The following is a 15,808-nucleotide window of genomic DNA, read 5'->3' on the forward strand; positions in this document are numbered from 1 at the left end:
CTAGCTAAAACCCCAAACTCCAAGAGGACAAGGCTAAAAGGAATCTTGGTTATGCGTGCCTTTGCTAAGCCCATGCAGAGCAACAAAACTCCCTAAAGGAGCACGGTCAGCAGGCCCGCGGGGTGGAGCACCCGATGGTTGGCTCCTAGGGACATACTAATCTAAAGGATAAGTCGACCTAGAAAGCCTTCAAGCAAACTAGTGACGACTCAGGGACGGAAAATTAAAGCTGAGGTCTTACCAGAGAAAGTTCAACTAATCAAACTCCCGCCTCAGGGAAGTCTAATGAAACTTTAACCTTGCCGCCACTTCTCTGTACCTGCAACAAAATCACAATAAAATGGGAGGGATGGGGAAAAACCACTTGAACAAACTGGAACAAGGAGGATGAATACAGGCCTGCATTCGACTTAAATAGTGAGTAGAAAGATCCACCCCTTACCTTGCAACAACGTTGCAAGGTAACACTCACACTGCTAGATCCCATGTCAGGCAGGGGGTAAGGCCCTTAATACATTCCCTGCTGACAAGCTGCCTTACACTATAAAAAAACAGACTTCAAACAGTAGAAACAGACCACTGCTGGTCTAAATAAGGTTGTTTGGGTACTGGTAATAAGTACTAGTAATAAAAAGATTAGCTTGTGTATAATCTATCAGATCGAATTATCTGTACCAGCCGCTAAGAATACATAAACCAGAAGTGTGGGATAACCTTTTCCCAAGATATAGCTAATAAGAAATAGTAGAAAGAGGAAACTGGAGTGTATTCAGCGCTAAGTTTAGAGGTCAATAGTAATACAAAATGTAGAATTTAATGAATGTGGTATAATACATAAAACACATAAGTAAATAAGTAAATAAATAAATAAAAAGCAGGTATATCACTTCATATGGGGGATGAATAGGAAAAGAAGGATAATACAAGGTTAGGACAAAGTCTCAAAACTGGCCAAAAGAATATATATATATATATATATATATGTATATATATATATATATATATATATATGTCTCTCCTGACACCAGGAGTGCATGAGCTCGTGTTAGCCGAGCACAGTGAGAGAGCTGACTCCAAATAAGGGGCTTCTAAGTGAGAGAGCTGACTCCAAGTAAAAGCTGGAGAGATCTTAAACGCTGACTGTTACGGGACTATAACCAAGCGAACAAGTCTACTAACCAGGTTAAGTGCAGGCGTGACATAGACACTGACGGATACGTGATACAGATGGAAATTAAACAAACAAGCACACACTCCTCTGCTTCACCCTTACCTCATAGGATTGGAGTATAAGCTCGTAAGTAGACTACTAAGAGGGAAGTTCCGTGGGATCTCTGTGTGTTTGTTACTTGTCCACAAAGAAGCTTCTATCCACATACCTACTGCTGTTCATAAACTTCCTTGCTCTTTACGGACATTTTTCTGTATATGTGTATAAATGTATACTCATGAGCATTCAATAGCACCTGGGTGTCAGGAGAGACATACATATATATATATTATTTTGGCCAGTTTTGAGACATAGAAGCCTATCTATCAAGCCGTCAACTATGCTGCATTCGCCGGCACCAATACGCTCGTCTAACATCGCAGCAGCGGACCTGAATATGATCTCCATATTTAATAGTTTAATATAGTTTAATGTCATTTTAGTATAATAGTTAGGGTAAGTTAATTAATAGTTTAATATAGTTTATTTTAATTCTACAGGTAAGATTAAATTTATTATAAGATAGGGATGATGTAATTATAATGTAAAGTTAGCGGCTTGTTAGGTTTAGGGGTTAATATATTAATTTAGTTTATGGCGATGTGGGGGGCTGGAAGTTTAGGGGTTAATAATTTTATTACAGTTGCGGCGGGGTCCGGGAGCGGCGGGATAGGGGTTAATACATTTATTTAGTTGTGGTGGGGTCCGGGAGCGGCGGGATAAGGGTTAATACTTTTAGTTAGTTGCAGTGAGCTCTGGAAGCGGCGGGATAGGGTTAATACTTTTAGTCAGTTACGGTGGGCTCCGGGAGCGGTGGGATAGGGGTTAATATATTTATTTAGTTGCGGCAGGGTCCGGGAGCGGCAGAATAGGGGTTAATAGCATTATGTACATTGCGGCAATGTCGGGGGAGACGGATTAGGGGTGTTTAGACTCGGGGTTATGTTAGGGTGTTAGGTGTAAACGTAATTTGTTTTCTACCATAGAAATTAATGGGATTTCTGGCAGCATCGAACATAGCTTTCGCTGCTTTCAGACTCCCATTGATTCCTATGGCATCCGCGGCCTCCAGGGTGGCGGATTGAAAACCAGGTACACTGGGCCGGAATAGTGGTCAGCGTACCTGTTGGAAATTTGATAACTTGCAAAAGTTGTCAGATAGTGCCGAATTTGAATTTGGAACATCTGTAATGACGTAACCATCGATCTATGTCAGATTGAGACCGGCAGATCGTATGTTACGTCACAAATTTCAACTTTTGCCAGTCTGTAGGCTTTGATAAATGGGTCGAATCAAGCTCGCCACAATTACGTTGCGGAATTCCAGCGTATTTGCGGTTGACGGCTTGATAAATATCCCTCATAGTCCTAACATGCACTGGTCAGACCTATCCTCAAAAAACCTTCTCTTGATCCAACCTCCCCATCCAACTACCGCCCTATTTCCCTACTCCCTCTTGCCTCAAAGCTTCTCGAAAAGCTAGTATATGCACGCCTATCCCATTTCCTTACATTAAACTCCCTCCTCGACCCACTGCAATCTGGATTTCGTCCCCATCACTTCACAGAGACAGCAATCGTTAAGGTTACCAACTACCTACTTACAGCAAAATTAAAAAGCCACTTCTCTCTGCTTATCCTCCTTGATCTGTCCACAGCCTTTGATACTGTTGACCACCCTCTTTTGTTCCAAACCCTCCAATCCTTCTGCATTTGTGACACAGCCCTCTCGTGGTTTTCTTCCTACCTGTCATACCGTACCTTTAGTGTAGCCTTCTCTGGGGCCTCCTCTGCCCCGTCACAACTTTCTGTTGGGGTACCGCAAGGCTCTGTCCTCGGTCCCCTTCTCTTCTCAATCTACACGTCATCATTAGGTTCCCTAATAAAGTCCCACGGGTTCCAATATCATTTGTATGCAGGCGACACCCAAATATACTTCTCTGCACCAGACCAATCTTCTTTCTTGCTAACCCGTGTCACTAACTGTCTTTCTCACATCTCTTCCTGGATGTCCTCTCACTACCTTAAGCTAAATCCCTTACAAAACTGAGCTCCTTATTTACCCTCCTTCTTCCAAAATCTCCATTCCCAATCTCTCTATAACTGTTGAGAACTCCATCATTACCCCTACCCTGCATGCCCGATGTCTTGGGGTCACATTTGACTCAGATCTTTCTTTCACTCCTCACATTCAGTCCTTGGCTTAATCCTGCCGCTTCCACCTTAAAAACATCTCTAAAATTAGACATTTCCTTACACAAGACACAACTAAAATTTTAATTCACTCTCTCATCCTTTCCCGCCTCAATTACTGCAACTCTGTCCTCTCTGGTCTCCCCAGCTGCCACCTAGCTCCTTTACAATCCATAATGAATGCCTCTGCCAGGCTCATCTTCCTTAGACGTCGCTCTTCATCTGCTGCACCTCTCTGCCAATCCCTTCACTAGCTTCCTCTTGCCTCCAGGATTAAACACAAAATTCTCACTCTGACATACAAAGCCCTCAACTGCACTTCTCCCCCCTATATCTCAGACCTTGTCTCCAGATACTCTCCCTACCTCCCCATCACTCTGCTCATGACCTCCTACTCTCCTCCTCTCTTGTTAACTCCTCACACTCCTGTTTACAGGACTTTTCCAGAACGGTTCCCATCTTGTGGAACTCTCTGCCTCGCTCCAAAAGATTCACCCCTAGTTTTGAAAACTTCAAGCGCTCCCTAAAGACTCTTCTGTTCAGGGATGCATACAACCTATGCTAACCTTTCTTTATACCGCTTCCTCTCCTCCATTGCTATCCCCTTGAACCCCATTAGCATGTAAGCCTAAGAGCCATGCTGTTTGTAGATCCCCTTCTTTAGAGCTGACTACAACAGTGCAACTCTTGTCAGGGCCCTCTACCCGCCTGATCCCTATAAATGTTTCCTTGTATTGCGCCTATGTTTATAGCGCTATGGAATCTGTTGGTGCTCTACAAATAACCGATAATAAAAATAATAACCTCGTATTATCCTTCTTTTCCTATTTATCCCCCATATGAAGTGATAAACCTGCTTTTTATTTATTTATTTATTTATTTATTTATTTATTTATTTACTTATGTGTTTTATGTATTATACCACATTCATTATATTCTACATTTTTTATTACTATTGACCTCTAAGCACTGAATACACTCCAGTCTCTTCTTTCTAATATATACTGTATATGTCTGTAAATACATATATACACATATAAATACATATATATATATATATATATATATATATATACACAAACATATACATATTTAGAGATGTACATGTATGTATATGTATGTATATGTTAAAGCCCTTTGCCTGCCTTTTTTTCTAACACCTGAGATTTTTATTATGTTAGTATGAGTGTAACTGTACTTCGTAATGTATTTTTAACTGTTTTGTGCAGCTTTTTAGTCAAGCGTAACAGTTAACCAGCGCTCTGAAGTTGCGTTATCCTGACATGCATTAAATTCAATTGCGCTCAAGCGAACACTTTTTCTTTTAACTCGTAATATGCGCGCTACTTTCGACGTGCGCAAAGAGCTGTGATAAACCCTTATTTGCTTGCGTGCAACAGTTAGTGCGCTACTCTTAATCTAACCCATAGTAGAAAAAAAAAAAAGAGATAAAAGGGAGGTGATCATAATTAGCCATATATTGGCATTGTGTTTCTAATCTAGATGTAGTATTGCATAAACATTAATTCAACTCAAGATATTTTCTGTGTGTTTAAAGAATTAAAAATAATTAAATATTTCTGTCATATTGCTAATATAAAAGTAAAATCTAACAATATAATTTAGTCTTTATTGAACAAAAAGCTATTTGAAACAATGCACACTTGCACTTTAATTAAGGTGGTCGTATCCACGGAGATACGTTTTAAGATTGCTAACTATTTACTCTCTGGTTGTAACATTTCAGAGATTATTGATACATTGTTGCACGTTGCTCTCCTTTGTCTTGTTATTTTACTATGAATTATTAGGTTTTTTTTAAGTTGGTGTTAATAATATAGGGAGACGTCCCTATTTTTATGTATATGGAATATTTTTAGAGATTAGCTATATAGCTGTATTAATCTGATTTATGTTCTAATAAATATCCATTTTATTTTAAGATACATCAATTCTATTTAGAGATTAGCTATATAGCTTCACAAATTTAATTTATATTTCAATAAATATCTATTTTATCTTAAACTGCTTAGCGCCCTCACTTTTTGTTCATTTAAGCATATACATCATTTGAATCCATTGAAGGAGTGGTTTCATTAGTGAGGAGTTTAATAATATCTGCACCTAGCGCACTACTATACACCGTTGTACTAGAAATATACTTTAGATGAATAATTTTATATACACAATATCCCATAGACTTTAATTGTGAAGAAAAAAAAAGTCTTAATAAGCTTTTATAGAGAGTATATACCCAGTGGTTTGCTATATTTATTGCACTGTTTGTAATATAAAGGTATACATACTGCCTAGAGAAAAAATAACTTAACCTCTCTTGTATACTTCCAATGACATCTTGTTAATAAAGAAATTATGACTTGGTTGACATTGGTTAAAACATTTTGGTGATAAACATAAAATAAATAAAATTAAGGTTTTGAGCAGTTGACAACTTGAATGTATTGACTTTTAATATTTATTTAAGTTTTAGGGTTTTCAAAGAAAACGGTCAAATGGCGTTTAAAAATAAAACACAAAGAAATTTTGCTTTAAAAAATAAACGAAACTTGGTATATCAATTTGTTTTCTTTAGAAATGAATGTTTGAATATGTAATTTTAACAGCTACATTTTTGAGGGTTTTTCAATTTTTATTTCTGCAAATGCCCACAGAAGATTAGAAGCATCTACAGTATATTGTAATATGCAACTTTATAGAGACTTCCTAAGTCAGAAATATACTAGTTTACATGTAAAAGCAATATAGAAGCATTGTTTTCTCTTCTGATATCCTTGGTGATACTGTAGAGAAACGTATAATTTGTATGTTTTTAGCATAATCTGTAGATATAATTTTGGTATTAGCGCACACGCACAAACATATAAATGTATGAAATAGAAAAAACGTATGTTAAAGCAATTTTTTTTTTTAGAAATTTCTATACTTTTTCTAATATTTGATTGGGAAATTAAACTTCTGCATTAATATAAGTTTTTATGCAATAGCATACCATAGGTTTTCTATGATCAGCCGCACCTCCTTAGTTTAAATTGCTCTCTCATAGGAGTCCTACTTCATCCATCAACGTCTCACACATCAGATGGGCATAGAATGACATCTACGAAAATAGTACCCGTTTCGCCCCTTCCAACAAAGCTGGCACGGGGCTATGCTACACCCATCTGATCTGACGTTGAAGGATGCATACCTACTCCTATGAGAGTGTATTAAAATGTTATCAATGGAGACATGACTAAGAGCCCAATATAGGGCTTGAAACGTCCTTTTTCCCATGATGTGGAAGCAATAAAGAATTTTTTTATTATGATGTTTTACATGAGGCTGGATTCCATTGTTTTTCATACTCCTATGAGAGAGCAGTTTAACTGAAGGAGGCCAGATAGATAGATATATAGATGATAAGATATTTGCAGTTGAAAAGTATTTGACTTGAAATACCCAACTTTAGCTCTAAAGTTGCCTGGATTTAACAAGTTATCTTGAAATCAGTTGCATGCCTATTATTTGTGGTTAGGTGTTGTTCTATGCTTCTAATAGTAGCAAGTTGACATTTCTTTTTAAACTGGCTTGATTTAACTTGAAAATATGCAGGTCAGTTGTAAAAGATGACTACAAATGACTTGCATTTATTTAACAGCTGACTTGGAGAGATTTTTCCTGGTTGTCTTTTTTGCCATATAAGCATAACTCATATCACGGTTGACACATGTTCGCACCACTGTGAATAATTTGTATTCTTTTCTGCTTTGTTGACTGGAGAGTATATTTAGAAAAGTTTAAATCTGCATCAAACCAACTTTACTTAAGTTTGCTAAAATATCCTTTACAATTGACTTACACAGCCAAGTCAGTTCAATTTTAAGAAATGTCAATTTAGTCAGAAAAACAGCTAGCTTACTTACTATCTTAAGGTGACTAAGCACAAAGCACAGGCCTGCAACTGAGACTGCAAATTAGACAGTCTAGTCAAATTCAGCTGACTTTATGGCTGAAGTCAGTGATTTCAAGCTGAACACTTCAACTGCAGTCATGCTGTATTTAGGACTTAATTGTCTAACTATAACAAGCCTTATGCGTGATATTTACCAAATACTGGTGTTCATTTTAACTGAAAATTTTGCACAGGGGAACCAATTAAAGAGACAGTCTAGTCTAAAATAAACTTTCATGATTCAGATAGGAAATGTAATTTTAAACAACTTTCCAATTTACTTTTATCACCAATTTTGTTTTGTTCTCATGGTATTCTTAGTTATACGCTAAACCTAGGAGGTTCATATGCTAATTGCTTAGACCTTGAAAGCCGTCTCTTATCTGAATGCATTTTTCACCACTAGAGAGTATTAGTTCATGTGTATCGTATAGATAACACTGTGCTCATGCATGTGGAGTTACCTAGAAGTCAGCACTGACTGGCTAAAATGCAAGTCTGTCAAAAGAACTGAAATAAGGGGGCAGTTTGCAGAGGCTTAGATACAAGGTAATCACAGAGGTAAAAAGTGTTTTAATATAGATGTGTTGATAATCCAAAACTAGGGAATGTGTAATTAAGGGATTGTCTATCTTTTAAAACAATAAAAATTCTGTTGTAGTCTTTAAATACAATTAATAAAAATCAAAAGCAGTCCCCCTAGTTGTAGATGTGTTCTTTTAATTAAATACATGTATTAAAATAAATTAAAATACAATAATAGTGTATAAAAAAATATTGCAAATAAAAACATTTTATAACAAAATATATATTATTAATTTGAAACTATAATGTGAATTACCTAAAATGTACAACTTAATTGAATTCAATTAAAATTAAAAAACATTAAAGTCTTTCTATTTGCCTTTGTATTCTGGCTACTGATTTGGTTTCAAAAACAAGTTATTGAATCATAACAAATGCTTTATTGCCAATCAAATTACAGTTAATGCAAGCCGAATGACAAATCGGATAATGTTGAGTCCTTTTCAAAGTCAATTCAGATCAGTTTTATTCAGTCTGTATTTTATGTTTAGCAAATCCCAATCTTTTAAAGGGATGTTAAACAGTCAGTTTTATTGTTGTAAAGAAATACTAAGCAGTTGCTTATTTATTACATGATTTTACCTTTTATTTCCTTTTTACACTACATGTGTGCAGTGTCCATTACTTCCTGTCAGAGTCCTACAAGGAGGAGGGGGGCCCTGCTGGAAGGTTTATCTTAGCATTATGTTATAAAACTCCTAGGCCAGTGAGCAGACTGGATAACAGGGGGTCAGATTTGCTCATGCCCATAACTGACAAAGTAACATTTTAGGTTTTCAAAATTCTCCCATCTTATCACACTGGGGTCAGGGGCTGCACTGAAAATGTCTAAGTCAGGGGTGTCCAAACTTTGCTCTCCAAAGGTTTTGGAACTACATTTCCCATGATGCTCAGATAAATAAAATGCTGGCTGAGCATCATCGGAAATGTAGTTCCAAAACCTCTGGAGAGCAAAGTTTGGACACCCCTGGTCTAAGTGCTTAGTTTTCAATAAATCAAGTAAGTTGCTTGCTGTTTTCTTACACAATCTGTTCCTTTTTATGTTTACTTTGATGTAATATATTTGTATTTATCAAAGGAGCATTGTTTAACTCTTTCATGACTGTGCTAATTTGTCTACATCGCAACAACATTCCGATGTAAACAAATTTAAATCACGATCGCAAGATTTTAATGATGGGATTGGGTCAGGGTCATACCAAGAAGCAGATATTGCTATAAAGGGCCTAATTATCAAAAGCTTGTCGGCATGGCGACAAATCACACAAAACCTTTGGGGTCTTCTTTAGGGCATTATATTGCAATGTATGTGCCTCTACTTCACATCCATAACCTAGATAAACAGCTCTCAAGGTAAAATGTCCCTTTCTAAAACAAACAGTACTGAGAAGACATTTTAGATAATTTCACCAGAGGGCAGAGCTTTAGATCACTGGGCCCAAAGTCCAAATTATTTTACTATGTGCTGTTCATGTTAAGGTTGCAGTCAACCCTTAGGAGTCTAAGTGAGGAATGTTTAATGAAAATGATATCCATTTCTTGTAATTACTGTATATCTATTTGTAAGATTTCATTTCAAACAACTAATGTGGAATATTGTATTTCTGGGCTGTAAAATATAAACAAGTATTATGCTTTAATTTATTTTTTATCTTGTCTAGCAAACGATAATGATATGCCTATGGAAGAAGGGATGGCTTTCACAATAGGTCAGTATATTATTTAAAGGTAAAGTTTCACTCCACATAAACTATTTAATAAATGTATAATGTTTGAAATAATCTATCTAGATTTAATTTTAAAGTTTCCAAATGTTTCAACCCCTCCCCCACTCCTTGTTTTGTAAAATTTTCTCTGATTCTACTCATTTTAAGTTATAAAAATGTAACCTCTTTAATAGAATATTTTTTTTTAAATGTAATTGTGGGTCATTGTAACACACTGTAGAAGGACTAGATAGATAACTGTTTTGAACGTGCGATAACCCGACACACGTAAAAAGTAGAACTTAGAATATTGCATGCGCGATAACGGATTCCCCCACAGAAATCAATGGAGCAAAAAAAATGTGGGGGCAGGGACCAAAACACTACTCGCGCGCAAACCCGATTGCATATTCTCAAGTGCAGTAACCCAACATGAAAATACATTTTTGATGAGTTTTGTGACACTTATTTCTTTCACGAAACAGTTAACCAGAGCGCTGAGGACACAATATGCCGACGAGCATTAACTTCAATTGCGATCGTGTTTGCTTTCAACTTGTAATACAAGCGAAAAACCCGACATGCGCAAAGACCTGTGATAAACCCCTTTTCGATTGCATGTAACTGTTAGCACTCCACTTGTAGTCTGTCCCAAAAAGTTGTTTCATGTCCCTTTAAGTCATCCTTTAGAACTAGCTAGGCCTGCCCTTTGTGCCTGGTGAGATGGGCACTTATCCAGGGCCCTGAATTTTGGGGGCCCCGCAGTGTAAGGGGTGAGGTTATGAGAAGTAATGTACATACTGTGTTTAGTTTATGAAGAAGTGTCTATGGTAACAGGGGGCATAGAGGGGCAGGTGATAGGAATAAGGATGCTGGGCTGAGGGGCCCCACAAATTCTTGCCCTGGGCCCCGCAAATGCTAAGGGTGGCCCTGAAACCAACTTTCATACACCAGTCTTTAAAAAAAATGTTATTAAAAGTAAAATAACTGACATAAAAAGGCAGGGGAAGTGATGCTCCGGCTTTGCAAGAAGAAAAGGTAAGTATTTTAACAAAACGGCTAAAATGTAAACTTTGATGAATAAAAAAGTGCCCCTGTTTTTTACTTAAAGTTCACATTCACTTTAAGTAAAACTTCAGCGGATTTATACACTAATACACCCTCTATACTAAATATGCACCCCTCCCCTGCAATTATTTTCAGATAAAAAATAAAAAAAATAAAATGTAACGTTGGTATAAAAGTTATTTTAATTGACTTAGTGTTATTTAAAGGATCTTTAACTGACTTTGTACTGTTTGAAGTCAAGGCATATAATTTTTGAAGTCCCTTTCAAATGGCCAGATTACAAGTGGAGCGCTATTTAAGGTTACCACTTGAGCGTTAACTGTGCTAGAAGTAAGCTTTTTGCGTGCATTGGGTTGGGCTTGTATTACAAGTTTATAAGTAAAAATGTATCAATCGCTCGCTAACCTGACACACGTAAAATCCGAACTTACAATATTGAGCGTGCTATAACCTATTCTCCTATAAAAGTCAATGTAGCAAAAAAAAGCTGAAAAATATATACACACACAGTTATCAGAATTGTTCAACCCCCATTGCAAATCAGGTTTATTGTCAAAATTTACAGACTTTCCGCTGTTTGCAATGACCAAATCAAACAAAAGCAATTGAAATAGCTCAACACAACAAATGCTTCAAGTGGTTTTCCCAAATTCAACTGAAAATGCAACGTTTAATGAATTCTGCAATCTCAAAATGATTCAACCCCCTGAATGTGTTGTGTTATCTCAAGCACACCTGATGCAACTAATCAAGGGCTTCATTAGTTGCACCAGGTGTGCTTTAGCTAGAACACATGAAATACCTGAACTGGCTCAGGGTTTGTTGAGTGTCACGTTTGCCTGCTTGTTAGAAATATGGCTAAGTCAATAGAATGGTCCAAAAAGTTAAGAGAAGAGATCATCGCCCTTCACAAACAAGGAACAGGATACAAAAAGATGGCGAAGACACTAAATGTTTCTAGAGACACTGTTTGAAGCATAGTTTGCAAGTTCAAAGTTAAAGGAACAGTGGTTACACTACCTGGACGGGGCAGAAAAAGGAAGTTATCAACAGCTGCAACCAGATTTCTTTGAAGGCAGGTTGAGAAAAACCCTTGAGTGACTTCAAAAGACCCGCAGCAAGACTTAGTGGCAACAGGCACTGAGGTTTCAGGATGCACAGTAAGGCGCGTACTAAACTCAGAAGGTTTCCATGCCAGAACTCCAAGACATACACCACTACTGACCCAAAAGCACAAGAAAATACGCTCCAATATGCTCAAAAACATATGAATAAGCCACAGAGGTTTGGGGATTCTGTTCTGTGGAGCGATGAAACAAAACTGGAACTTTTCAGCCCGATGGATCCGCTGTATGGCTGGAGGAAGAAGAATGAAGCATACGCTGAAAAGAACACTCTGCCTACAGTTAAGCATGGTGCTGGCTCGGTGATGCTCTTAGACTGCTTTACATCCTCTGGCACTGGAAACCTGCAGTTTGTGGAAGAAATCAGGAAATCCTAGGAGAAAACCTCATGCAGTCTGTGAGGAAGCTGAAGCTTGGGCATCATTGGACCTTCCAACAGGACAATAATCCCAAGCATACCTCAAATTCCACCAAGTCTTGGTTGAAGAAGTCCTGGAAGATTTTACAGTGGCCATTACAGTGACCTGACTTGAACCATATTGAAAATTTCTGCTGGGATTTGAAGAAGATGTTTGCAGCACGCAAACCCAAGAATATTACTGAACTGGAGGCCATTGCTCATGAGGAATGGGCTAAGATTCCAAAGGAACACTGCCAGAAGCTGGTGTCTGGCTATTCATCTCGTTTGCAACTGATCATAAGAGCAAAAGTGTACTCTACTAAGTACTGAAGATGCTTGCCATGAAGGGGTTTAAAAATGTTGACACTGTAGAATTAATTAAAAGTTAGATTTTCAGTTGAATTTGGTGAAAACTTGAAGCATTTGTTGCGTTGAGCTATTTCAATTGCTTTTGTTTGATTTGTTCGTTTCAAACAGCTGGAAGTCTGTAAATTTTGATTTGCAATGGGGGTTGAATAATTTTTAGTATACAACTGTTTATATACACATGATTATATATAGGAATAGCTATATATAGAACATTTATAAATACATAGAACCTATTCTGATATGTGCAGAACATTGGAATGTGAAATATTTACAGTAAATGCACAGTATAACACTTTATTAAATGTGAACATTGCATAAATATGCTTTTACATGTTTTCATCTACTTAACTACAAAGGGCTCCAAAGTATGTGTGTATATTTATTTATTTATATGTCTATATATGTGTACGTATGTATTTATATGTGTATATATGTCTGTAAATACATATATGCACATATAAATACATATGTACACACACACATCTATATATACACAGTATATACAGTATATATATATATATATATATATATATATATACATACACACACATACATTTACACCCACACAGTTAACCAGAGCTCTGAGGATGCGCTAACCAGATGCTTGTTAACTTCAATTGCGCTCAAGAGATCGCATTTACTGTTCAACTTGTAATACCAGCGAAAAATCCAATGCGCGCAAACACCCGTGATAAACTCCTTTTCCCTTGTTTGTAACTTAGCACTCCACTCCTAATCTGGTCCAAAGTTGGATTCATTTTTTCACAAGTCACATTAGGTCCACTTTTAACTGCCTTAATTCTGCCAACATTTACCTTATATGGTTGATTTTTAAAGACATTTTTTTAAAGTCAGCTGCACAGTCAGGGAAACTTGTGTTTTGCAGTTTGAGTGAAGTGATGGAACAGAGTGATGTGGGGGAGTAATTGTTTCTGATAGTTCCTACATTTTAAAAATGTGGACAGGGAAGGCCATGTTAGGTATCACAAGTGCAAATATATTTCTGGGTAACACATTCTATATATTGGTACCATTTAGTTTCAAGGGACTTATATCTTTATTTTGTTCAATAATTTGTAACCTGCAGGTAGTGCACCTATAGCATAAATGTACACTGAGCACATTTTGTTTCATCTAGATTTGTTAAATGTATTATTTCAGATGACTAACAGAATAAATCCCTTTACACTTGACATGTCATTTGCGGTCTAATTTGTATTTCTGTTTGTTTTTTGCTAAATCTCTTCAGCTACAAAATGCTTAGAATATAATTCTTAAGAGTATTAAAGGGACAATGAGCTGGTCAATTACAATTAAAGGGGCTGGTCAATTACAATTAAAGGGACAGTAAAGTATATTTTTCTTTCGTTATTGACATAAAGCATGCATATTTATCAACTTTCCAATTTACTACTATTGTCTTATCTGATTTGTTCACTTGGTACCCTTTGTTGAAAAGCATAGGTAGGCTCAGAAGCAGCAGTGCACTACTGGGAGCTAGCTGCTGATTGGTGGCTACAGATTTGATGCCACTTGTCATTAGCTCACTCAATGTTTTTATCTAGCTCCCAGTAGTGTATTGTTCCTCATTCAAGAACGGAGACCAAGAGAATTAAGCAGATTTAATATAAGTAAATTGGAAAGTTGTTTTATGGTACAAAAAAAGCCAAGTTGTTTTCTTTCAAAATTCAAATAGAGCACACAATTTTAAACAACTTTCGAATTAAAGGGACATGAAACCCAAACATTTTATTTCATGGTTCAAACAGAACATGTGCTTTTAAACAACTTTGCAATTTGCTTCTATTATCTCATTTATTTTGTTCTCTTGATATCCTTTGTTGAAAAGAATAACTAGGTAGACTAAGGAGCTGCTAATTGGTGTCTGCACATATATGCCTCGTGTTATTGGCTGACCCATTGCACTCAACTAGCTCCCTTTAGTGCATTGCTGCTTCTTCAACAAAGGATACCAAGAGAATGAAACAATTTAGATAATAGAAGTAAATTAGAAAGTTTTTTAAAATTGTATTCTCTATCTAAATCATGAAAGAAACATTTTGGGTTTCATGTCCCTTTAGGAGCTGTACATGTTAACAGTGATATCTTTTTCTAGAGCATTTTTGCTGATGCATGTGTATTGCAAAAATGCTTTTATTCAAAAGAGGAACGCAATGATGCAGAATTTAGGCTGGAATGTACCTTTAACTTCTATTATCTAATTTGTTTTCTTCTCTTGGTATCCTTTGTTGAAACATATACCTAGGTAAGCTCAGGAGCACACGCACTACTGGGAGCAAGCTTCTGATTGGTGACTGCACAAGTAATCATCTTGTGATTGGCACACCAGATGTGTTCAGCTACCTCCCAGTAGTGCATTTTTCCCTCCTTCAACAATGGATACTAAAAGAATGAAGTAAATTTAATAATAGAAGTAAATTTGAATTGTTTTGTTTTAAAATTGTACCGTCTATCTGATTCATGAAAAAAATGCATGGGTTGCAAGTTCCTTTAAAATGATGTGCCCTATCTGAATCATAAAAAATATGTTTTCTATCCCTTTAATGCATTACTTGTGGTTCATCAAGAAATAACTGAAAGTGATAAAATGTTGCAGCAACCAGTCTCTGGGTCATTTGAAGAGAATCTTCAGAGCAGGTCCCTCCCCCCTTTATCAAGCAACATGGCCATCTCTAATTGTACAGTATACCTTAAAGATGATATAGTGGTGCATTAAAGATTAAATATAATAATAAAAGCTCAGGGTTAAAGCATCTGATTGGCTGTGTTCTCTCTGCCTTATAGAAAAATATCCATTGTTAGGAATAGAGGTAAATGTAGATGAAATAAATGCAAAAGCTTTTTGTGACACTAAAGGGTGCAACATGATAACAAAGAATCATGCAACAAGATTCTTTTTACCTTACAATATGATTCATTGAACAGTTGGCTCACATCTTGCAACAGGTATCTCAACAAATGTGTGCAGCTTTCAAACATGGCACAGCTGAAAACATTTACCAGCTAGAAAATTAAACCTTGAACCTGCTGACCTCTAACCTCTACCTCTTCCACTGAGTTATCTGAGTTGGTCTAAAAAAAGGTATCTCCTTATAATTTTGTTTTCTCAACATCTGCAACACATAATTAACCCTTAAACACTAGAGGGTCCAGTAATATTAAATTAACAACTACAGTGTT

General features: G+C 36.6%; 1 protein-coding gene across 4 annotated transcripts in view; it reads left to right on the top strand.

Moving 5' to 3' along the window:
• METAP1D (methionyl aminopeptidase type 1D, mitochondrial) overlaps positions 1-15,808 on the top strand; it is a 764,107-nt gene that overhangs the window by 745,003 nt on the left and 3,296 nt on the right. For all 4 annotated transcript variants that reach the window (XM_053698437.1, XM_053698438.1, XM_053698439.1 and 1 more), the window contains one exon: positions 9,602-9,649. In XM_053698437.1, the coding sequence (XP_053554412.1) occupies positions 9,602-9,649 (48 nt within the window). The remainder of the gene's footprint in view (positions 1-9,601; positions 9,650-15,808) is intronic.

Source organism: Bombina bombina, chromosome 1 (assembly GCF_027579735.1).
Source record: "Bombina bombina isolate aBomBom1 chromosome 1, aBomBom1.pri, whole genome shotgun sequence".
In the NCBI taxonomy this organism is placed as follows: domain Eukaryota; kingdom Metazoa; phylum Chordata; class Amphibia; order Anura; family Bombinatoridae; genus Bombina; species Bombina bombina.